The sequence below is a fragment of the Mytilus trossulus genome, chromosome 5, assembly GCF_036588685.1.
Source record: "Mytilus trossulus isolate FHL-02 chromosome 5, PNRI_Mtr1.1.1.hap1, whole genome shotgun sequence".
Lineage (NCBI taxonomy): Eukaryota > Metazoa > Mollusca > Bivalvia > Mytilida > Mytilidae > Mytilus > Mytilus trossulus.
The window spans coordinates 57,781,834-57,806,505 of NC_086377.1; the positions used below are offsets into that span (position 1 = coordinate 57,781,834).

Consider the following 24,672-nt stretch of genomic DNA (forward strand, 5'->3'; position numbering starts at 1 on the left):
AAAAAAACACCTTTCAGAAACTAGCTGGCCAATGCGAAGAAAATGATTGTAAGCGCAATGAGGTCTGTATGCCACGGGGACCGGATTACTATTGCGTTCCATTACCTGTTGAGTTATCTGAATGTAGCACACGTAAGTTTTATATTTCATTGCATATGCATTCACACAAATACATCTGAAAATTAATGTATTTAAGTCATGATTTTCAATATTATGCTGATAACTTTAGATCAGAAATTGTCAAATTGCAATTTTCATCAATTACACCACACTATTAAGGGAGCTACCGTTCTTTTTTGATGAGGAAGGTAGGGGAGGATGGAAAAAAATTGTCCTGCATTAATTCTTTTTGTTGTTATCTCTATCCAGCTTTATATGTTGTTGTAATCTGTGTAATGCTATTTCTTCACTTTATTCATTTCTTCTTTTTTATAAGTTTAACCTTATTTTTTACAGAAACTATCATTCTGCCTTTTTTTGACCAAGTTGCTAAGTTTGCCTTTATCGAAACTACTGTCCTGCCTATCTATTTTTCAAACTTCATCCTAGCCTCTGTCCCCTCTATGAAAATCAAATGGTAGCTGATCCCTTACATCAAAAACAAATGCGGTCCTGTATCAAGAGGGAAATGCAATTTAAATTTGTGCCAATAACGAGTATGACAAGATGTAAAAACTTGTAAATATGTAAGCTCATACAGAAAGTACTACAAAATCATAATCTTTCAATCATTTATTTGAAGTCTGGCGCTGGCATGTCAGTTAACTGCTAGTAGTCTGTTGTTATTTGTGAATTATTGTCATTTTGTTCTTTTCTTTGGTTACATATTCTTACATCTGACTCGGACTTCTCTTGAACTGAAGTCTTATGTACGTATTGTTTTGCATTTACTTTTCTACATTGGCTAGAGGTATAGGGGGGTTGAGATCTCATAAACATGTTTTAGCCCGCTGCATATTTGCGCCTGTTCAAGTCAAGATCCTCTGGCCTTTGTTAGTCTTGTGTTATTTTAATTTTCGTTTCTTGTGTACAATTTGGAAATTGGAATGGCGTCCATTATCACTGAAATAGTATATTATTTAGGGGCCAGCTGAAGGACGCCTCCGGGTGCGGGAATTTCTCGCTACATTGAAGACCTGTTGGTGACCTTCTGCTGTTGTTTTTTCTATGGTCGGGTTGTTGTCTCTTTGACACATTCCTCATTGCCATTCTATATTTTACCACAAAGTGTCGTCGTATAGTCGTTCTCCGGTTACTGTACGTCTATATTATCTGATAAGTTAATGACTAACATTTAAATCCATCTTTTGAAATAGCTTCACATCTTGTCCCACGTGACTGCGGTGACCTTCCACAAGGTAGTTTGTCAGGAGTATATACAATATATCCAGCAAATCATGGATTTGATGTTTACTGTGACATGGATACAGCAGGATTTGGTTGGACTGTGAGTGTAGTGAAGATTTTATTCAACTTTTTTTAATGTTATAGTATAAGTAAATTCATACGTAATGCATATATTACTGATTAGTATAGTTCTCTGTTATGAATTATACATCAAAAGATTGCTTTATTTAATCAAAAAATGACTAGTTTCCTTTTTCAATAGATGTTTTGCAAGTGCTGTTTCCTTTTGTTTTTGTCTTTATGTATTTGCTGTTTTTGATAGACTAGATACAGTTTTTTTGTACTTTCTATTGTATACCCAGGTTATACGAAACTTGTTGTATTTTTTAAAGTAATTTTATTTAATTATTTTTTATCATCTTAACTTCCAAAATATTAGTTAGGCAATAATTGTTGTTTTATAACTTGCTAAAACTTGATTTAAAGAAAATAAAGTGGCAATTCGAAATTCAGAAAAGAAACTATCATTTTATCAAATTTCGCAATATTGTAACTATATTGTTCAAAATCTGTCTCTTTCGATTTTCGATTATATGAAATAAAACATTAAGAACACACGAACGTACATTACATGTACGATACAGATTTCAATTAGGAAGACACTTTTTACCCTATTCAGGAATACTGGAATAACAGTGTGTCGATACAGGGTGTAGCTATAAATTCAAAAATGACATGGAAAGATTAACGATTTAATCAAATAACGAATTTCTATTCGTACATACATTTTCTTCAGTTAAAATATATTAATTGCTGAAAAGGTCGAGAATGTGTTTTATTTGATTTCAATATCAGTTACATTTTCTTTGAAAAGGTTTTCCAAAGCAGAATGAACGGCACAGTTGATTTTTACAGGGAATGGAAAGAGTATGAGACTGGGTTTGGAAATTTGGATTCCGAGTTTTGGTTGGGTAATTTTCTCTTTGTAATCCATTTATAAAAACCCCTTTGCCCTTTCATCTATTTTAACCATCGTCTTACAATTATTTGCATCCTATCCGAGTACACAGTTGTTTCAAATTTAATGAAGAAAGATCTATTTATGATTTTTTGGTAAAAAAGGTCAACAATATAAAGCGGAGATAATTCACTTTTGATTTAAAGGTTGTTATTTGAGCATGCTCCTTGTTAAGCTGTAACTTCTGAATAAAATTTAAGCTATTTTGTTTATATCAAATGTAGTATTTATTTTTGTACTGTTACAAATGTAAGTGGTATTATGATTTTAACAGCGAATTCTAAATAAGTATGACAGACACAGTAAAATACCGAAAATATTGCTCTCAAAAAGAAAAAAAAAGAAAAGAAAGTAACGTATCAAATGCCAAAATCAAAATCAAACGAAAGGAAAACAATTGCCATATTTCTGACTTGTAACAGTACTGACATTTTGAAATTATTTAAACAGTGTTTTTCATCACATGCATGCCAGTTGCTGAGAACTGAAATAATTTCTCAGCAATTCGATTGAGTCTAAACTTAGTAAGTTAAACAAACAATACAATCACATTAAACCGTGACTTTATTTTAAGCACATTTAAGAATTAAAGGATTTGACTAGAAATGATGAGCTAGTCAATCGAAATTTGTTTAAAAAATATATTTCACATTTCCACAGGAAATAATAAATTAAATGTGCTAACAAGTACTGGAAACTACAAGCTTTTCATTCACCTTGAAGATTTTGAAGGGAATTCGAGGTATGCAGAGTATTCCAAATTCAGTGTCGGAGATGCCACAACAAATTTTATTCTAAATATAGATGGATATAGCGGTGATGCAGGTATACCTTCCCAATTACACTTGAGTGTTTTGAATATATAGACGGCGTGTATGAAATATTCTAATAATGTTTCAATCCAACACTTTTAAAACAACATTTTATCTGTATCATAATCCGGAAATATATCAGTTCCACATGGTTATTCAATTATTAGTGAAACGAAATTAATTCAAATATAACCTTCTATTCCATATTCAATTTGCTAAAATTTTTATAGGTTTTTTCAGTATGAATCGGATTTTTAATAAATAAGCATATTCACATGCGGAAAAGTATATTCACCGAGCAAAACGTCGCGTTCTTTTACGTGTATAATTTTGGTAAAAAAACGTTTGATTTACAACTAATTTTAGTAAACCATTTCCATTATATACATTTCTTTCGAAATATGAAATAAAACAATTACTGTCTTTTGTTTTGGTATATATGTGGTTTAGTTGACATTTGAAAAACTCAATAATTTACCTCATCAAAAGACAGTAATTATATATTATCTTTAACAAAATGTTTGACAAATCTTGTTTACAAGTATTTTGAAATTCTTTAAATTCATTCACACCGATTTCAAATAATAGTATACAAATTATATACAGATACCAGCTTTATTGGGTACGAAAGTTTTTTTTTTTTTTAACAAATTATAGAAAAACAAACCAGATTGTTTTATTGTATATTTGTAATTTAAATATATATCAATATCGAAAGGTTGATTTAAGTGATTCTTCCTCAAAACCTAACTGCAGCAGAGTATTCTGTCTAAGCTTGTCCAAAATTGCATAATTTTCTAGGCGTTATAATATGTAACTTGTTATTCTATCGAATTCCTACAGTTTGAACTATGAAATTTTTGCTAAACTTTACGATTTCGGTTCAGAGCCTTTTGATAGTATTGTCCTCAGATTGCTTATAATATTTCCAAGCTTAATATAAGAGAGAGTTTCAAAGTTATCAAAGGGACATTAAAAGTATTAGTAGAAAATTGACTGACAACTCATTTCTCGTTTGAATTGGTTTACATTGTTATTTAGTGGCCTTTTATAGCTGTCTATGCGGTATGTATTTTGCTCATTGTTGAAGACCTTCCGGTGACCAATAGTTGTTGATTTCTTTGTCATTTTGGTTTCCAGTGGAGAGTTGTCTTTTGGAGAGTTGTCTAATCGGCAATTATACCACATCTCTTTTTCTTATATTTATGAACTGTTGCCAAATATTGAAGCAAAACTTAAAGAGATAGGGCGATACGAAGAATTTTTCCGTATTGAAATCCTTATCTAATGGAATATTTACTGAACATGTTGCTTTTCATTTGTTACTAAATGTCGGAATTTTAATCTCAGGCAAACCAACTGAATGCAGAATAAATATTGCAGTTCCATCGGATCCGGTGTTTTCAGGGGACTGTTTATATATTTCAAGGCAGATGTTAAGATTTTAATCTGATCCTGCTGAATAATCATATGTTTAATCGATGTTTTTTTTCTTCAACTTTTCGTCGTATTCCTGTCAATTTGTATTATATTCTTCCCCATACAGTTTGGAGTTATACAAGGAGATAACCTAAGACCTCACCTGTTTAAGATTTTCATCAATGACCTTCCCATCTATGTGGAAAAATCTCTAGACCATGCAAATATTAATAGGCATATTATCTCTAAATCCTTAAAAACTAGTACTTTATGCATGTTTTTTTAGCTCACCTGGCCCGAAGGGCCAAGTGAGCTTTTCTCATCACTTGGCGTCCGTCGTCTGTCGTCGTCCGTCGTCGTCCGTCGTCCGTCGTCGTCCGTCGTCGTTAACTTTTACAAAAATCTTCTCCTCTGAAACTACTGGGCCAAATCAAACCAAACTTGGCCACAATCATCATTGGGGTATCTAGTTTAAAAAATGTGTGGCGTGACCCGGTCAACCAACCAAGATGGCCGCCACGGCTAAAAATAGAACATAGGGGTTAAATGCAGTTTTTGGCTTATAACTCAAAAACCAAAGCATTTAGAGCAAATCTGACGTGGGGTAAAAATGTTTATCAGGTCAAGATCTATCTGCCCTGAAATTTTCAGATGAATCGGTCAATCGGTTGTTGGGTTGCTGCCCCTGAATTGGTAATTTTGAAGAAATTTTGCTGTTTTTGGTTATTATCTTGAATATTATTATAGTTAGAGATAAACTGTAAACAGCAATAATGTTCAGCAAAGTAAGATCTACAAATAAGTCAACATGACCAAAATGGTCAGTTGACCCGTTTAGGAGTTATTGCCCTTTATAGTCAATTTTAACCATTTTTCGTTAATTAAAGTAATCTTTTACAAAAATCTTCTCCTCTGAAACTACTTGGCCAAATTACTCCAAACTTGGCCACAATCATCTTTGGGGTATCTAGTTTAAAAAATGTGTGGCGTTACCTGGTCAACTAACCAAGATGGCCGCCACGGCTAAAAATAGAACAAAGATGTAAAATGCAGTTTTTGGCTTATAACTCAAAAACCAAAGCATTTTGAGGAAATCTGACATGGGATAAAAATGTTTATCAGGTCAAGATCTATCTTCCCTAAAATTTTCAGATGAATCGGTCAATCGGTTGTTGGGTTGCTGCCCCTGAATTGGTAATTTTGAGGAAATTTTGCAGTTTTTGGTTATTATCTTGAATATTATTATAGATAGAGATAAATTGTAAACAGCAATAATGTTCAGCAAAGTAAGATCTACAAATAAGTCAACATGACAAAAAATGGTCAGTTGACCCCTTTAGGAGTTATTGCCCTTTATAGTCAATCTTTAACCATTTTTCATAAATCTAAGTAATCTTTTACAAAATCTCCACTGAAACTACTAGGCCACAATCATCTTTGGGGTATCTAGTTTGAAAAATGTGTCCGATGACCTGGCCATTCAACCAAGATGGCCGCCACGGCTAAAAATAGAACATAGGGGTAAAATGCAGTTTTTTGCTTATAACTATGAAACCAAAGCATCTAGAGCAAATCTGACAAGAAGTTAAATTGTTAATCAAGTCAATATCTATCTGCCCTGAATTTTTCAGATGAATTGGACAACTGGTTGTTGGGTTGCTGCCCTCAAATTGGTAATTTTTAAAGAAATTTTGCCGTTTTTGGTTATCTTGAATACTATTATAGATAGCGATAAACTGTAAACAGCAATAATGTTCAGCAAAGTAAGATCTACAAATAAGTCAACATGACCTAAATGGTCAATTGACCCCTTAAGGAGTTATTGCCCTTTATAGTAAATTTTTTACAATTTTCATTAATTTGGTAAATTTATGTAAATTTTTACCAAATATAGTTCTCTGTTACTAATGGGCAAAGTTCATGATAGATATAATTGTAAGAAGCAAAATCGTTCAGTAAAGTAAGAACTTCAAACACATCACCATCACCAAAATACAATTTTGTCATGAATCCATTTGTGTCCTTTGTTTAATATGCACATAGACCAAGGTGAGCGACACAGGCTCTTTAGAGCCTCTAGTTTATTATGCTATTAAGCTTATTCTGAAAAGTGAAATTTGGAGCTCATTCAAACACTTATGAGCAAAATTCAGATATGGAAACTAACTTATTTGCATGGATAAAATTTATTCAAATTTAACTTGTGAAAAGTTACACAGTACATTTTGTAAATTCATTCTGGGTGTGCACAAATAAAATCACATATTGTGCAGCCTTATCTGAACTTGGACGGTTTCCACTTTACTTAACGAGGTCTATTTTGAATTATTGGCTTAGACTAAAAAAAATAGACTAATTTCCTTTATTACAAGATGCATACCAGCATTCAAATCTCTATGTTTTCAGTATAAATCGTCATGATATGGCTTTCTCCAACACATTTTAAAAACTCGTCCTGGTTTCGTAAACCTAAATGATGGGGAAAATATTTCAAATAATACCATCAGGAAAATATTGAAAGAGACGTGCATACACATTTTGGAAGGATCAACTGACCAAGAAATCAGAAGGAGAGCTCCGCACTTATTTGAAAGTTAATGATAATTATGGTTTCGAAAAGTATCTATATCAATATCATATAACAAATTAGCTTAGGGGATCATTAACAAAATTGAGTGTGTCATTTCAACATTTGTAGATTGAAATAGAACGATACCAGGGTACTCCTTCAAACCTTAGACTATGTCAGCAATGTAATTCTGGTAATATTGAAAATGAAGTTCATTTTCTCTTTTATTGCACAAAATAAAAGACAGACACCATTTATGTCAAATCTTAATCATGTTCCGATTTAATTAACTTAAATTCACAAGAGAAATTGCTATGGCTGCTGTCTTGTGCGAACTCAACTGTATGAACAGAGTTGTGTATATTCCTGGTTAAACATTGCAAATAGCAGATTTATATTCCATGTTTCGCAAAATTAGCTATTGTTGTTATTTAAAAAATATGTATTTGTTAAGTGACAGGATTCAGTTTCTCTATTTATTTTGTTCATCTGCTTCTGACACGGGGAGGATTGCATTGCTGTTATTGCCTATCGCAATCAAGAGTATATCCTACAGCACCATTCCTTGGTGTCTCCTACAGATAAACAAATTTCAATCTTTGTAAATAATTATTTCAGTCATTACCTTAAAGTGTTTTTTATTGGTGCATTGCTGGACATAGAAATAATCATGATAGTAAGGAAAGAAGGGGGAACAGTACTTTTAATGTATTTTTGTTATTAATGCTATTTTCATTTGTCTATTTTAATATCTGTCACGTTATATAATGTACAATGTTTGTTGCATATACTATCATTATTGGTAATTGTAAATGCCCACTTTGGGACCCTGATTAGAAAAATAAAATATTTGATTTGTATTCAAATTTTAACGTTATCAATAAAAAAAAAATTTTACGAGAAATATGCAACTTATTATCATTTTCATCAACTCTAAATACGGCAAATAGTTGAACAGAAATTGATAAAACATATTTATAACCGCTAAACGAGCCCCTATTGAGACAAACTTTACAAACTGATGAATACAAATATGAATATTTCTTAGAATTGACGCCCTTTAAAAGTTACGGTCATCCTTCACAAATTACGGTCATCTTTTAGCCAATTACGGTCACCCATGTTATGAATTGCTGATCCTGTTACGGTCATCTCGATTATGATTTATGGTCATCTTAGCGATTTTTTCCAATCCAAATTCCCATTTCATATAAAAAAAAAAAAAGAAGATGTGGTATGATTGCCAATGAGACAACTATCCACAAAAGACCAAAATGGTACAAACATTAACAACTATAGGTAAAAAAAAAGCCCATATCGCATAGTCAGCTATAAAAAGCCCCGACAAGACAATGTAAAACAATTCAAACGAGAAAACTAACGGCCTTATTTATGTAAAAAAAATGAACGAGAAACAAATATGACACACATAAACAAACGACGACCACTGAATTACAGGCTCCTGACTTGGGACAGGCACATACATCAATAATGTGGCGGGTTTTAACATGTTAGCGGGATCCCAACACTTCCCCTAACCTGGGACAGTGGTATAACATACAACATAAGAAACGAACTATAACAATCAGTTGAAAAAGGCTTAACTCATCAGATAGACAAAAAAAAAGTGGACGTGGTATACACATTTCTTGAATTTGTTGATTCCGTGTGAATCTTTTACAAATTTATATCGTTCCAAGGTATGTTTGTTAAGAAAATGCTTTAGAAACACTTAAACAGACAATACAGTTACTGACCTAATTTTTCATCCGGCATATTTGGATGACCATGAATGCTGTTACGGTCATCAGCTTTACCCCAGTGAACTACTAAAGGTATTAAATAAAATTTGTAATGAAAAATAAAGATTATTTTTTTCGGAAAATCTTATACCCGCGAGCCTCCTTAACATGCATTTAGTTTGTTACTGGACGTTAAACAACAATCATCAATTTATTCATTCATAATGATAAGAAGCGCATTTAATGGACGGTTGTCTTTACTACTGTGTATTAAGCCACTACTGGAATGTTTCCAGACAGGAATAAAAAGTTCAATATTGCAATAAAACACTTGTTAAACTGTACGATTTATGTTCAAAGCCTTTTGATAACATTTTCCTCAACGTGGTTTACATATTTTACTGTCTTACGTGAGGAAGAAGCAAAACACACCAAAGGGACTTTCAAACTAATAAGTCGAAAATAAACTGACAAGGACGTTAAAGACAACCATACACACAGAAGTTCACAAAACACATCATTGCAAACTAAAGACTGCGCATCATCAACCGAATACTGCTTTGTTTAAGAATTTTATTTTTGAATTAATTACGCAAGTGCAATTATTCATTTTACACGTAATATTTTGTCTGGTGCTAATATGAAATTAGCAAAAAATGTGTTTTCCTCAATTTTCTGACATCAGATTATCAAATCTATTTTTGCATATTGCATTGCAAAATTCTATTGTTAAGTTTTATCATGATAGGAAAAGATATACTATGGACTATTGTATCAACCCAAAGATATATGCTGGAATGTTTCTAGACAGAAATAAATATAGAAAGTTCACTATCGCAAAATTACACTTCTCTATTTTAAAGGCACATGAACAAACTGTTCGCTGAAGTCAGATTTGTCTGATTGTATTTGTGCTGTTATGTATTATTTTGTTTTTTTTAAGCCTTTTATTATTTAAACTAGTCCAAGGAAAATTAAAATCGGAAAGTCCAATATCAAATGCAAACCGTTAATTTGTTAACTAGCATGTTTAACAATCCAATCCAGTTGGTCTGTCATAGAAAAAATATGATTTATATTCATATCAAATTATCATGTCACTGGACGTTAAACAGAGATATATACTGCATATGAAGTCCATGCTGGAATGTTTCTAGACAGAAATTGAGTTTACAATTTTGAAATTAAAATCATCTCTTTTCTCTTTTGAATAATATGTCTAACATTAACAAAATAATAAGATATCTAGAGAGAGGTGGGAAGCAATCAAAAACAAAACAACCAAACAACTGACCAAAGCTAAAACAAATCCGGAGTTACTAAATAGCAAGTACTAAATCGCGATAAATGTTTACCAAACCCTTAGACTTATCATTTAGTCAAATGAATGAACTTTGAAAAAGAAACGCAAAAACGAACAGAACAAAGTATTAAAACGACATTTCTCCAGTAAACTTTGCTGGTTGTTGTTTCCTAATGTCTATTGCTCTTATTGGGGTAAAGTGTTTTCCATTATTCATATGAATAATGTTGTAAAGATAGTTTATGTGTTATTTGTTTGATATGCTTTGAGCCCAAGAAAGCTTGATATATTATATAGACACTTTTATGTCTGTCTATAGATGTGTAATCATACATACTCTCTCACACAGAACAGACGAAAATATATTATAATGGTTTTTTTTCCTGTTTTATAGGCACGAATTCTTATCGGAATAAACACATGATACAAGAAATCAATATACCTTCATGCCTTATTTTTCCGAAACAAATAACTTCGAAACAATATGGGGTTTTATCATCCAGTTTTTTCAAATTGTTTCTTATATAAGTTTATATGGAAATCAACTATATCAAATATTTCATTTATTTTCTCAGGAGATGAAATTGGAAACAGCAACGACATGATGTTTTCTACTTCCGACAGGGATAATGACAGGGATCAAAACTTGAACTGCGCAAAGGACTTGAGAGGAGGATGGTGGTACTATTTTTGTCTCAGATCTAATTTGAATGGGAGATATAGTAAAGGAAATAACTGGGATCAAGGTATCATCTGGGTTTCAGGGGATGAATGGCAGTCGCTGAAATCTACTAAAATGATGATTAAACGAATCTAAGAACCAATTTAAGAAAAGATTCGCAATTTTATTTCACAAAATAGCATAGTCAAGTCATTATTTGATATTGATTTGATGACATTTCTAGAAGATTCTCACTTAATGTAAAGTTTCAGAAGAAATAAATTTTCTTATTGAATTTGTCTTATTCTTTCTCATCTATTGTCCGTTTGACTTCTATATATTTGCAGAAAAAAATTCTTAAAAATTCATTTTTATTAATCAATATTTGTTTCCTTAATGTATGTTAATATATGATATATACGAACTCTGACTATTAATATTATAATTTTTGGTCAATAATTAAAAAAGTGTCCCACAAGGTTTCTAGCTATGTTAATTATATTTTTTGAAGTGTTGATTACCTGATGGAGTAGGTTTAAGTAGTGTAACGGCCTTCAAACAAAAACAAAAACAACATACATTTACTTTTAATGTTTGTTTATTTGAACCATGTGACTATACCGATTTGAATATTAAAGGACACCAATGAAATGATCATCACTTTATAGTTTGGATTATTGATTTTTTATCATTATATAAGTTAACAAACTATACACAAGCTGTGCATGCTTTTAGCATGGAGAGTTGTATAACAAGGGAAAGAGGCTTTGAAAAGTTTATAAAAACAGACTACATTCAGTTATTTATTAATGTGCAAAATGCACATCTTGGAAGCAAACAATTTTGGAGAAAAAAATGAATGCTTTTATAGTTGGTAAGTTCTGTCATAACTTATGTCCACTAACAAAACATATGAAGGTAAACATATAAAACTATTCATTTTCATATCCTTTGTCTATAAAGTACTATTTCACTAGTTTATACTATATCTAATATTTTTTAAACAGAAAATGGAAGTTGCAGTTTCCTTTCATGTATATAACAATTATGACAATCACATGACATGAAATCCAAGTTTGGTTTCTGGTCATTAGAGGTCATCTTAATATTTAAATACACAAAGTCACATGGTACGAATAAACAATCATTACAAGCACGTGTATTTTGTTTTTGTTTTGGTTTGAAGGCCGTTACACTACTTAAACCTTCTCCATCTGGTAATCAACCCTTCAAAAAAGAAAATTAATGTAGAGACATAATGGTTAACTTTTTTAATTATTGACTAAAAATTATGAAATTAAAAGTCAGAGTTCGTATATATCATATATTAACTTACATCGAGGAAAAAAATATTAATTTATAAAAATTATTTTTGAAGAATTTTTTCCTGCTAATATATAGAAGTCAAATGGACAATACTACCTATTTTAGTTCTTTTTAGCGAAAAGTGAATTTTGAATTTACTATCAGAACAATATAACAAGCAAATGAAAGACGTCTTCGAGCTTCATCTTTTAGTTTAAAACCAGTAAGGTAATTGATGCACAGTTGAAATAATATACGACAAATTCAAGAACAAACTGCACACACTCTAACAGTTTATCTGAACATACACCCCAGTTCTATTGTTATACTTCATAGATGCACGAAACAGTCAAGAATGACCTGTTAACGGGAATATGCAAAATAGCAACTTTGACATTTGTAAAACCTACTCACTTGTTTGAACGACGATCAGGTTACTAGTAGGGTTTCATGTAAAACAAATTTTATAAATCATAGTTTGATATTGTATATATACATATATGTGCTATCCATTCTTTTTCATTTGGTAATCAATGTTAAGGAAAATAGGGTTTAGCATGGAGTGTAAGTCAGTTATACACCTCGGCTTTCGGTCGTTGGTGTTTCTTATACACACACACCTATCCCTATGTGTATAGCTATTACAGATAAGAAAACAAGATAAGTATAAGTTTATTTTTGGTCAAAAATTATTGTACAAGTTCGTTTCACAAATAATTTATCAATATAAATGAAAAATAGAGAATACAAAATTGCAGGCCCAACAAAAAATAACCGCAAAAGTAAAATATGCACAAACATAATATATATACGTAGGACTCTAAAGTGTTATGGGGACGCTAAAATGCGATAATCACGCTAAAGTGTGATGGTCTGCGCTAAAGTGTGTTGGTTTGATACGCTAAAGTGCGTTTTTCTGCGAATGTGTGTTTGTTCGCGAAAGTGTGGACGTTTGCATTATAACGCTACAAGCCGTTTGAACATACGAAAATTGTTATGGCTTAATGAGAATATTTGTGGAGATAAATGTTTTTTCACAAAACAAGAAAAGAGAAACAAATAATCAAAAACATTATTTCCTCGTTTGTTGAGGAGAATTTTTTCCAACAAAATCATCCACAGTAACAAAAATGTTTGATCTCGCTGTGTCGGCAAGGTCAAACGTTTTTCTGTCAGGATATTTGATAAAAGGACTTCTAATGTAATATATACGTGTTTCTCGTTTTGTTTATATAGATTAGACCGTTGGTTTTCCCGTTTGAATGGTTTTACACTAGTAGTTTTGGGGCCCTTTATAGCTTTTTGTTCGGTGTGACCCAAGGCTCCGTGTTGAAGGCCGTACTTTAACCTATAATGGTTTACTTTTTGAATTGTTATTTGGATGGAGAGTTGTCTCATTGTCACTCACACCACATTTTCCTATATCTATAGATAACTGACGACAGTAAGGGGAAGGTGTATACCGTATGGGAGAGCGAAAATGTCAAAATACACAAAGTGTCAAAGTATTTTAATTCGTCAAATGAAATTTATAAACTCCTTCTATGTTAACTTATTTTAATCCAATATCATTTACGTCCGTGAGATAAAAACTACTTTTTAACTTTCTGATTGAAATATTTTATAAAATATGTTTTCACAATATGTTTTGTCATGTCTGTAAAAGAGATGGATATTTGCCAACAAGACAGTAACATACCAAACAGAGGTGCATGTAGAATCATAATATGATTGCCACTGAAACAAGTCTCTATTTTAAACTGAAAGTTATTAACTATAATTTATTGCTGACCAAGAAAACAGTATTTTTGAAAGACCTTATCCAAACGACCGTTGTAAAACAATTTAAACGAGAAAAATAACTGATTTATACATAAAAAAAGTTTTAAACAAACAAAAAAGCAAATAAGAAGATGTATTGTTATTGTTAATAACAACTATTCACCAAATACAAAATGTTGTTGATGTGCACACCTAATAACTTTCTGACCTCATGCGTTGTCAAATAGCAAGTTATATAAACCACGCAATGACTCGTTTACAACTATTCAAACGAGAAAAACAACGGCATGATTTATATACAATAGACGAAAGACAGCAAAAGACCATTGCCTGAACCCAATTCCTGCTACACGCACTTTAGAGTCATACAAATATATATATTTCTCTAATTCTATGGAAATTTATCCCTTTCCGATCCCATTGTATAAAAAAATTTAATCCACGTGTGGTTGCTGGTGATCTGTAAAGATCATTGGATGATTTTAAGGGTCATGACCTTTTTAGATAACTGGATGAATCAAAATATGATAACAGGTGTTAATGAAATTGACAACTTCGTGCAATGTGAAAGGCATTCGAAGGGGATTTTCGGTAAACAAAAAAAAGAAAATGTCTTTTTAATCATTAGAGAAACAGATTCTTACATAGTCACTCGTGAATTATCGGATTTATCCAATGGAGATAGTTAAATTATCAATTTTAAAGTCCGTGCCGCCTCGGCGAGGACTTTAAAATTTATAATTTAACTATCCACTGGTATCAATGTAAGAATCTATATATGTATCCCGGCGAGGGAAGAACCAAAAATTTGCGAAAGCAAATTTACAGATCTAACATTGTTGGGTTGATGTTTAGACGAGTTGTGTATATATATATATATATATATATATAACTAGTACAATTAGGGTTTATAAGTGGTTTTGTTTTTTTATAGATAAGACCGTTGGTTTTCATGTTTGAATTGTTTAATACTTTTAGACCCTTTATAGCTTGAAGTTTGGTCCGAGCCAAGTCTCCCTGGTGAAGGCCGTACTTTAATCTATATTTGTTAACTTTTTATAACTTAATCACTTATATGACTTAGATGGTGAGTTGTTTTATTGACACTCATACCACATCTTACTTATAATTATCATATATATCAACATGCAGGAATATTGAAATGTTATCTATTTATCAATTATATTGGAAGATATGGATTGAACGTCAATATGACAGCAACCCATGATAAATCAATATAGCTACATGTTTATTCAAGATATAATCGTACCCTTTTACCTTGATAGCCGTTTAAACAAAGTGCAAGAATGTAAAACATTTTAGTCTAACAAAGGCATTTTGTAAAGTTTTGTAATTCATTTGAGGTTGGGTCATCATTTAGAATGACAAGGAATTAAGAACTTTAAATACAATGTTAAGCATGTTGTAAAAAGTTATCAAAGGTAACAGGATATAATTGTATACGCAAGACGCCCGTTTTGTCTCCATAAGACTCATCAGTGACGCTCAGTTCAAAATAGTTATTAAGCAAAACATGCATGTACAAAATTGAAGAGCATTGAGGACCCAAAATTCCAATTAGTTGTGCAAAATACGTCTAAGTTAATATATTACTGGATTAAGAAAAATCTTAGTATTTCGAAAAATTCATATATAGTTTTGTAAATAGGAAATTTAAAAAAAATATCATATAATTTATATTCATGTCAACACCGAAGTGCTGACTACTGGGCTGGTGATACCCTCGGAGACGAAACGTCCACCAGCAGTGGCATCGACCCAGTGATGTAAAAAGTTATCATAGGTACCAGTAATATAATTTAATACGCTAGACTAGCATTTAATGAAAGAGTGAATTTGTAAGTCTATAAAACAATGTATAACAATAAATATGAAACTGATAAAAAGTTAATGAAGTCGTATTTTTTTTTAAACGACAATGCCATAAAGAGAGGACAATCAATTGCATTTTACTTGTAGAATTCATCTTTTTAAACTGTCATGTTCATTCACGGAGATTGCCAATATTTCGCTTTGTATGATAACAAATGGTTATGTTTTACTCTGTCATAAACGAACCCAGCGACCAGGAAAAACCAAATACTCTCAGTCGATATGGAAATCTGTGTCCAAACCTCAAAACTCACAAGATCGTCTCTCGAGAGAGGTGTACATTGGACAGTACTGAACAATAGCATATGTTAACACGTGTCCAAACCTCAATACTCACAAGATCGTCTTTCGAGAGAGGTGTACATTGGACAGTACTGAACAATAGCATATGTTTACACGTGTCCAAACCTCAATACTCCCAAGATCGTCTCTCGAGAGACGTGTACATTGGACAGTACTGAACAATAGCATATGTTTACATGTGTTTAAATCTCAATACTCACAAGATCGTCTCTCGAGAGAGGTGTACATTGGACAGTACTGAACAACAGCATATGTTTACATGTGTTCAAACCTCAATACTCACAAGATCGTCTCTCGAGAGACGTGTACATTGGACAGTACTGAACAATAGCATATGTTTACACGTGTCCAAACATCAATACTCCCAAGATCGTCTCTCGAGAGAGGTGTACATTGGACAGTATTAAACAATAGCAGATGTTTACACGTGTCCAAACCTCAATACTCACAAGATCGTCTCTCGAGAGACGTGTACATTGGACAGTACTGAACAATAGCATATGTTAACACGTGTCCAAACCTCAATACTCACAAGATCGTCTCTCGAGAGAGGTGTACATTGGACAGTACTGAACAATAACATATGAAAACACGTGTCCAAACCTCAATACTCACAAGATCGTCTCTCGAGAGAGGTGTACATTGGACAGTACTGACCATTAGCTTATGTTTACACGTGTCCAAACCTCAATACTCACAAGATCGTCTCGAGAAGGAGGGTACACTGGAGAGTACTGAACAATATTATATAAAATTGAGAATGGAAATGGGGAATGTGCCAAAGAGACAACAACCCGACCATAGAAAAAACAACAGCAGAAAGTCACCAACAGGTCTTAAATGTAGCGAGAAATTCCCGCACCCGGAGATGTCCTTTAGCTGGCCCCAAAACAAATATATACTAGTTCAGTGATAATGAACGTCATGATAAACTCCAAATTGTACACATATGTTTACATGTATCCAAACCTGATTACTCACAAGATCGTCGCGAGAGAAAGGTGTACATTAAACAGTACTTAACAATAGATTATGTTCATATTAACCAAAATACAACAAACGTGTAAATACATATATATGAAGAAAAAATAGGTTGTAATCTAATATCTTCCTCTATACTTCAAACCACGGCAAATTATGATTATTATCGACTAAACACCTACTTAACTTTGTATGTACTTCAAAGACGGGTAGTATGTAACCCAATATAAAAATTCAATAAACGATACGTCATTATTAAATCGTTCTATATCTCGCTATATAAATTATCATTGTATGATATTTATGGAAATTAAAAAAAATATTATTAAAATACAGATTTGGATACATTCATTAACAAAACTTTAAAACTTCATAATAGTATTACAATATAGAAGTTAAACTTGATCGTGCGAGTAAAGGTAAACAAAAACCTCGGCAACCTTGAGTTCAATAGACATGGACTGGCCAATATCTAATTGAATCATCTGCAGATTCTTTCACATGGTCATTGTAAAAAGTAAATTCACAAAAATTGAACTTAGAAGAAAATCTAATCGGAAAGTCCACAATCACATGGCAAAAAAATTGTCTTTGCAAATCGATTCAGAATAAAGATAAATATCTTGCGAAATATTTTACCAAAAGGGGCACTAGCTACGAGATAATGAAAAACTTAATACATTATTTGTTTTGGCTCAATCAGTAATGAAATACAAATAGTGAAATAATAATTCCTTTTTAGTAGCCAATAAGGTTCAATTTTGTAAAAAGAAGCAAAAAAAACATTGATTATGAATTATTCTCTTGCAAGTAAATAATTCGACCTCATAGATTCCGTATTCATGTAAAACTGTTTAATTTAAGAGAAAAATTCGGTCTTTCATCATGTTCATCGATTTAAAAAAAAATCGGGATTTTTAAAAATGGCGCATGATGTATATTAAAATGTTGCATCAAATAAACGATTTGTATAAAAAGACTTTCCTTGATTAAATTATTTTTCCTGCAGAATCTCTGATGTTTCTATGATTAACACAGAAGAATCGTACTTACATGAATTACATTGAAACGGTAATATCCTAGTTCTCCAGGATATAGATGTTCAGTTTTATACGTCAGGAAACTCTACACTTACATTTTTCGTTTCATTCAATTTTTCTTTTCTGGATGATGATGTTCCTTTGGCACCATCTTAAGGGAGTTAGATATTCGAAATCCCTTTAGTGCCATTAAAACAAATGCACATTAACACCTTCTTCTTAAAATATTTTTTGATTAAACATAGTTTAAAATATCTTCTTTGAAAATCTCATTACTCCTTGTTATTTTTCCATCTTTTTGACAGAAAAAAAGTGTCAATGTTAAATATATGAAAGGTCTAGAGAGATTTTTTTGGCCAAATCCATTACCTTATAATTTCAATTAAAAGGTTAGGTATTTCGTTACAACAAATTACTTAAAACTTTTACTAATTTACGCTTTCTAAAGTCTCATATCATAGCGAAAATAATCTTTTCTTTTCCAAGATGAAAAATGAAATAATCAAAACTCTTTTTTATAGTTTATCTTAATGATATTTATCAAAGTTAAAGATATAGTCCCCAATGCAGGAACATAAGGTTTTTTTGGTAAAACTTAATTGATAAGTTCTCAAGCGACAGAGAACGTACAGCTATAGCTCTATCATTATTAGCATTTGAAATAAATATGTGGTATGTGTGCCACTAGGTAGCACATATTTGGTATTTATGTAGTAGACTAAAAAGTTATCTGAACAGCAGTATACTACTGTTGCCTTTATTAATCTGATCGCGTTTCTAATTATTCCAGTACCGCCTAGATATATGTTTGCCAAATGGTATATTGAAATTGATTTTGTCTGGATTCCATGCCGGTACTTTTTTTCATCTTACAACTCTATCGAGTAGGCGATAAACACAATTAACTCTGCGCTGAAATGACAGAACAATCAGTTTGCCGGTTTTAAATTGCTGGTTTTCAAAGATCAATGACATCTATAAGTTACCGACCATATGAGTATGAACGAGTTTGGTTTTTGATAGGCCGCATAATCTGAGTATTGATACCATATTTTTATTTTAATGATATCAAAGTTCCTTAACAGATATCGCTGATGTTCAGTAGTTGTCGTTTGTTCTTGAGGTTCATAAGTGTTTCTCGTTTCTAGTTTTTATATATTGAACGGTTAGTTTTCCCGTTTGAATGGGTTTTAACTAGTCATGTTTGGGGCAATTTATAGTTGATAAAGTCTCTATGTTAAAGACTGTACTTTGACCTATAATCATGATAATGGATTTCTTTTAAATTGTGACTTGAATGGAGAGATGTTTTATTGGCACTCATACCACATCTTCCTATATCTGTAGTTTTTTTCTTGATTCAAATTAACATAAGTTATTGTGTTATTTCACACGGTTTAAATAAGGAGATAATTTTGTAAAATTTCAGCTTTGAATTTGGATTGGGATTTGTATCAGTTACATAAACCAAACTAGTTTTAACTTGATAATTACTCAAATGAACGACTCCTATCTCGAATCGATAACGTGATAATATTAACTTTCCAAATGTCAACTTCCCGTAACTCAGCAGTAACGTACATGCTGCCTCGTCGTATGGAGTTCGCATATCACAATAGATACATTTTCACACCATTCGAGCTTCGCGAAAAGGGATGTGTAGTGTTAAGAGAAACAGCTCTCAAAGATTTACGATGAAGAACTACTGATATCGACACTTCAAATATGTTACTGTCCCCATCATAAATTTGTTGACCGATATTATATATCTGTGTCTCAACTCACAGGCAATGTGTTTGCGCGGTTTGAGATCTTAAGAAACCAGACAAGTCGTTTGATCTTTTGAATTAACCAGAAGAGGTGTTAGATCTGTAAATTTAACCAGAATAGTCGTGTGATCTATAGATTAAACCATAATAGTTTTTCGATCTGTTCATTTGACCAGAATAGTTGTTTAATCGGTAAATTTCCCCAGAATAGTTTTTTATCTGTTCATCTAACCAGAATAGTCGTTTAATCGGTAAATTTAACTAGAAAAGTCGTTTGGTCGGTAAATTTAACCAGAATAGTCGTTTAATCGGTAAATTTCACCAGAATAGTTTTTTTTTATCTGTTCATTTAACCAGAATAGTCGTTTAACGGTAAATTTAACCAGAAAAGTCGTTTGGTCGGTAAATTTAACCAGAATAGTCGTTTAATCTATAAATTTCACCATAATAGTTTTATGATCTATTCATTTAACTAGAATAGTTGTTTGGTCTGTAAATTTAACCAGATTAGTTGTTTGGTCTATAAATTTCACCAGAATAGTTTTTTTATCTGTTCATTTAACCAGAATAGTCGTTTAATCTATAAATTTAACCAGAATAGTTGTTTGATCGGTAAATTTAACCAGAATAGTCGTTTAATCTATACATTTAACCGGAAAAGTTTTTTGACCGGTAAATTTAACCAGACTCGTTGTTTGATTTGTAAATTTACTAATGGTGGCCTATTTTCGATTTTGACATTTTTACTGAGTTTGATTCGCATGGCGGGTGATGCAGACAAATCAGATTATAAGATGCTTACCCTATTAACTACTCGGCGAGAGGTTACGATTTATTTTTGAGTTCTTGCAATTCCCTGAGTTTTTTGTTAATGGATTGATGAGACTTGAACATCGATTAACTACTTTTGTATCGAATTTAAAGTTAATTAATATCAGGGTTTCTGCAAGGTTTAGACATTGAGTCATTCTCATCATTATCAAATGAACTCAACATTGATAATGTAATTGAAATTGCTCACATAACCATTTGTTATCATATAAAGCCTATAATGACCCTGTAAAGTAAAAAAAAAAAAACACTAAAAGTGTAAAAATTCTAAATTTAAATGAATATTTTGCTGAAACCTTTGGTTACATAACAAAATTAGTACACACTCCCCTCTTCTAATGAAGGACAACACCAAACAAATTAATTTTTATAGTTAAGATAGATAAACATTTAAACTAGACTTGTTCATACGTGTTGAGAGACTTCTCCAACAAGGTATAAATGTATACCCGACTCTTACATGAGGTTTTGTTTTTATACGCCCGTCTTTTAGACGGGACGTTTTATGGTACATGTATACCGTTGTCCGTCCGTCCGTCCGTCCACACTTCGGACAATAACTCAAAAACACTTTCACCAATTTCCATGAAACTTAGTGAACTGTTTATATCTTTTGACGTAAGCATCATTTCGGTTTTTTTTTTAATTTCAGATTTTAAGTTTTAGATTTACGGGGCTTTATTCATAAAAAAAGGGGGGATTTTCAACACTTCGGACAATAACTCAAAAAGGCTTTCACCAATGTCCATGAAACCTCGGTGAATTGTTTATATCTATCGATGTACGCTCCCTTTCAATTTTTATAAATTTCAGATTTTAAGTTTTGGATTTATGATGCTTTATTCATAAAATAGGGGGATTTTTAACACTTCTGACAATAACTCAAAAAGGCTTTCACTAATGTCCATGTTTATATTTATTGATGTAAGCTCAGATTAATTTCAGATTTTGCATTTCCGTGTTATGATTTTTTATGCTAAAAAAGGGGTGATTTTTCAATTTTGGGACAATAACTTATACTCCCGTCTTTTAGAGCAACGGGCGTATCATACGCTACAGTGCAGCCCTTTGTTAAAAATTATATCGATATGTTGGTTCATTCGAGCAGCAGTATGTGATACATCACAACACTATTTAAGCATAAACGTATTTATAATGCAAAAAAAAAGAACTAATTGATTGACAAGTATCCAGAGCATAATATGAATGATACTTTTAATACATTCTCTAGCGCACACACAAACACACATCTTTCAAGTTGGTTAGAAGCGACAAAGAGTTAACAGTAAATGACATGTGGGGTTTTTCAGAGGGGGTAGGAGCATTTTGATATTTACGCGAGGTTAATATTTAAGTTGCACAATTTCTGTAATAGGTTCCTGCATTTGAATACAATATTAACAAGGGAGGTTGGAGAAAACACTTTCGAGAACACGTACTAAGGATTTGGATAGATAAGCCATATATATGTTTCAAATATTTTACATGTGTTAGAGGTCCTAAATGCTTTTCAACATCGTAGCTTTTTAAACTTTACTTATTCGAGCGCCACTGTTGAGTTATTACACACTTTTCAAAGTTGAGGCCTTCAATTCTTTTGTTACCAATTTCTACGCTGTTCAACAAAGTGTGATTCTATTTGCATTGTATTTAAGGTGGTACCTAACACTTTAACTAAAATTAATTTGGCTCGTTTAATTTTCTTAAAATTTTGACAAAGTATTTACTTTGACCCTTTGACAAAAATATAAAAAATTCAAAAAATTTGAACCAACCGTTTTATCAGAAAAATTACACTGGTCGTATAGCAGTTTGACAAACACTTATTTTGATCATTGAAAAGCTTAATATTCCCTCATGAACACAACGTCATTTAAACGTTCTCCAGATTTTACAGAGATATCTCCCTGTAGTGTTAGGTACCACCCTAAGATTACCTTTGCATAGGTTTATTCACCATGTGTAAACAACATTGTTGAATATAAATGACATAAGCAAAACAGAGATGCAGCGTTTTGAGCAGTGCCAAACATGGAAGTTCACAACGTGTGAATCGTTGTCAATCTGTAATAAACAGTACTTTGAAATCTGGAGAATTCTAAGTTTGTTGGTGGTTGAGATATCGATCAACCTGTTTCTCACCGCTTCATGTGTGTGCCTGTCCCAAATCAGGTGCCTTCTGTCTTTGTTAGTCTTTTTTTAATTCTATTTCATTTATACATTATTAATTTTAGTATTCCATTTTCGATGAGCTAGTACATATTTTAATTAAAGTGGCCAGCTGAAGTCCCACTTAGGGTGCGGTATTTTTATCGATGCAGTGGAGACCATGGGTGACCTTTGCCTGTTATCTGATCTTTGGTCAGTTTGTTGTCTCTTATACACATTCCCTCTTTCCATTCTCAATTTTACATACAAATTATTGCTACTCTTTATGAGAGCATGATGATGGAAAATAAACCACTTCGAAACGTTAGGTGCTCAATGCTCTCCAGAAAAGCAAATGGTATACTTAGTATGTATTACAACCAATAAAGAGTACGAATAAATTATATGTATAAATAAAGGCAACAGTAGTATACCGGTGTTCGAAATTCATAAATCGATTGAGAAAAAAACAAATCCGGGTTATAAACTAATACTGAGGGAAATATAGCAAATGTAAGAGGAGAACTACGACACAACAGACACACAACGTTAAAATGTAACAACACCGAAACGAACTATAATATAACAATGGCCAATTTCCTGACTTATTACTGGACATTTAAAAAAAAAAATTGGATTGAACCTGGTTTTGTGGCTACCCAAACCTCCCGCTTTGGGATGATCAGGACACACCAACTATTCTTGATATGATTACATACGGTTGCTTTAAGGTACAGATACAGAGTGCACTGAAGTGTCTGGTATCTTTCTTTATGGGATCAGGAAATCGCTGTTGACGTTTTCTATTATTATCTGTAAGCCTGATATTAAGTATTTTTTAAACTGAATGACTATTACGACATGTCAGGCTTGCTTTTGAATTTTATCTAGATGAGAGGCTTAATATATCGATTTTGTTATCAGTATTTTAAATCTAACTTAATATTGTTGTTATTGACATATACACATTTATGGCTATACAAAATATGTCGATACTTGTATTTTGGCATTGCACAAGGTCATGTTTTTTTACTGACTGATTATTTAGTCTTTAAATTTAATCTAATGGATGTTAGATGTGTATTGATTGATAATTTATTCTTAGATGCATGATTAATTTCATTAGTTGTAATTAACTTTGAACTAGCTGTAAGTAACTGCGAGTACTCTCAGATCTGTTCTTATTTCATTGGTCATACCCTAAAAATGAAATTAACGTCATTGGTTGAATATTCAATGTATATGACTTTTCTAACGAATCACGACGTTTTGGTGAACACTTTTTAAATTATTACCGAGGTGAATTATATTTAGAAACGGCTTGTTGCTGAGGAAGTCTTGTTCTCCCTTATTTCGAAAGATAGAGCGTTGTTAGGTCCAATCTGTATCGTTAATTTCATGAATAATAACGAACTTTGTTCTGTGTGTATGTGCCTGTCCCAAGTCAGGAGCATGTCATGCAATCGTTGTCGTTTGTTTATGTGTTACATAAGTTATTTGGGGTTTTTTTTTGATTTTTTTTGTACATGGATTAGCTCGATAGTTTTTTTTATTGTTTAACATTTGTCCTATCTTGGACTTTTAACGCTGACTTTGCGGTATAGGCTCATTGTTGAAGGTCGGAAGGTGGCCTATATAGTTGCTTATTTCTGTGTCATTTTGTCTCTTGTGGAGAGCTGTTTTATTTTGTAATCATACCATATCTTCTTTTATATCAATTATTGATGAACGCGTGACAAACTAATTTTA

At 32.1% G+C, this 24,672-nt stretch overlaps 1 protein-coding gene across 1 annotated transcript in view; it reads left to right on the forward strand.

Moving 5' to 3' along the window:
* The first annotated feature begins 2,236 nt into the window (after positions 1-2,236).
* The window catches only part of LOC134718116 (fibrinogen-like protein A), a 48,960-nt gene continuing 26,524 nt past the window's right edge, over positions 2,237-24,672 (forward strand). Inside the window, exons 1-3 of the mRNA XM_063580609.1 lie at positions 2,237-2,318; positions 3,026-3,190; positions 10,786-10,956. Of these exons, the coding sequence (XP_063436679.1) occupies positions 2,237-2,318; positions 3,026-3,190; positions 10,786-10,956 (418 nt within the window). The remainder of the gene's footprint in view (positions 2,319-3,025; positions 3,191-10,785; positions 10,957-24,672) is intronic.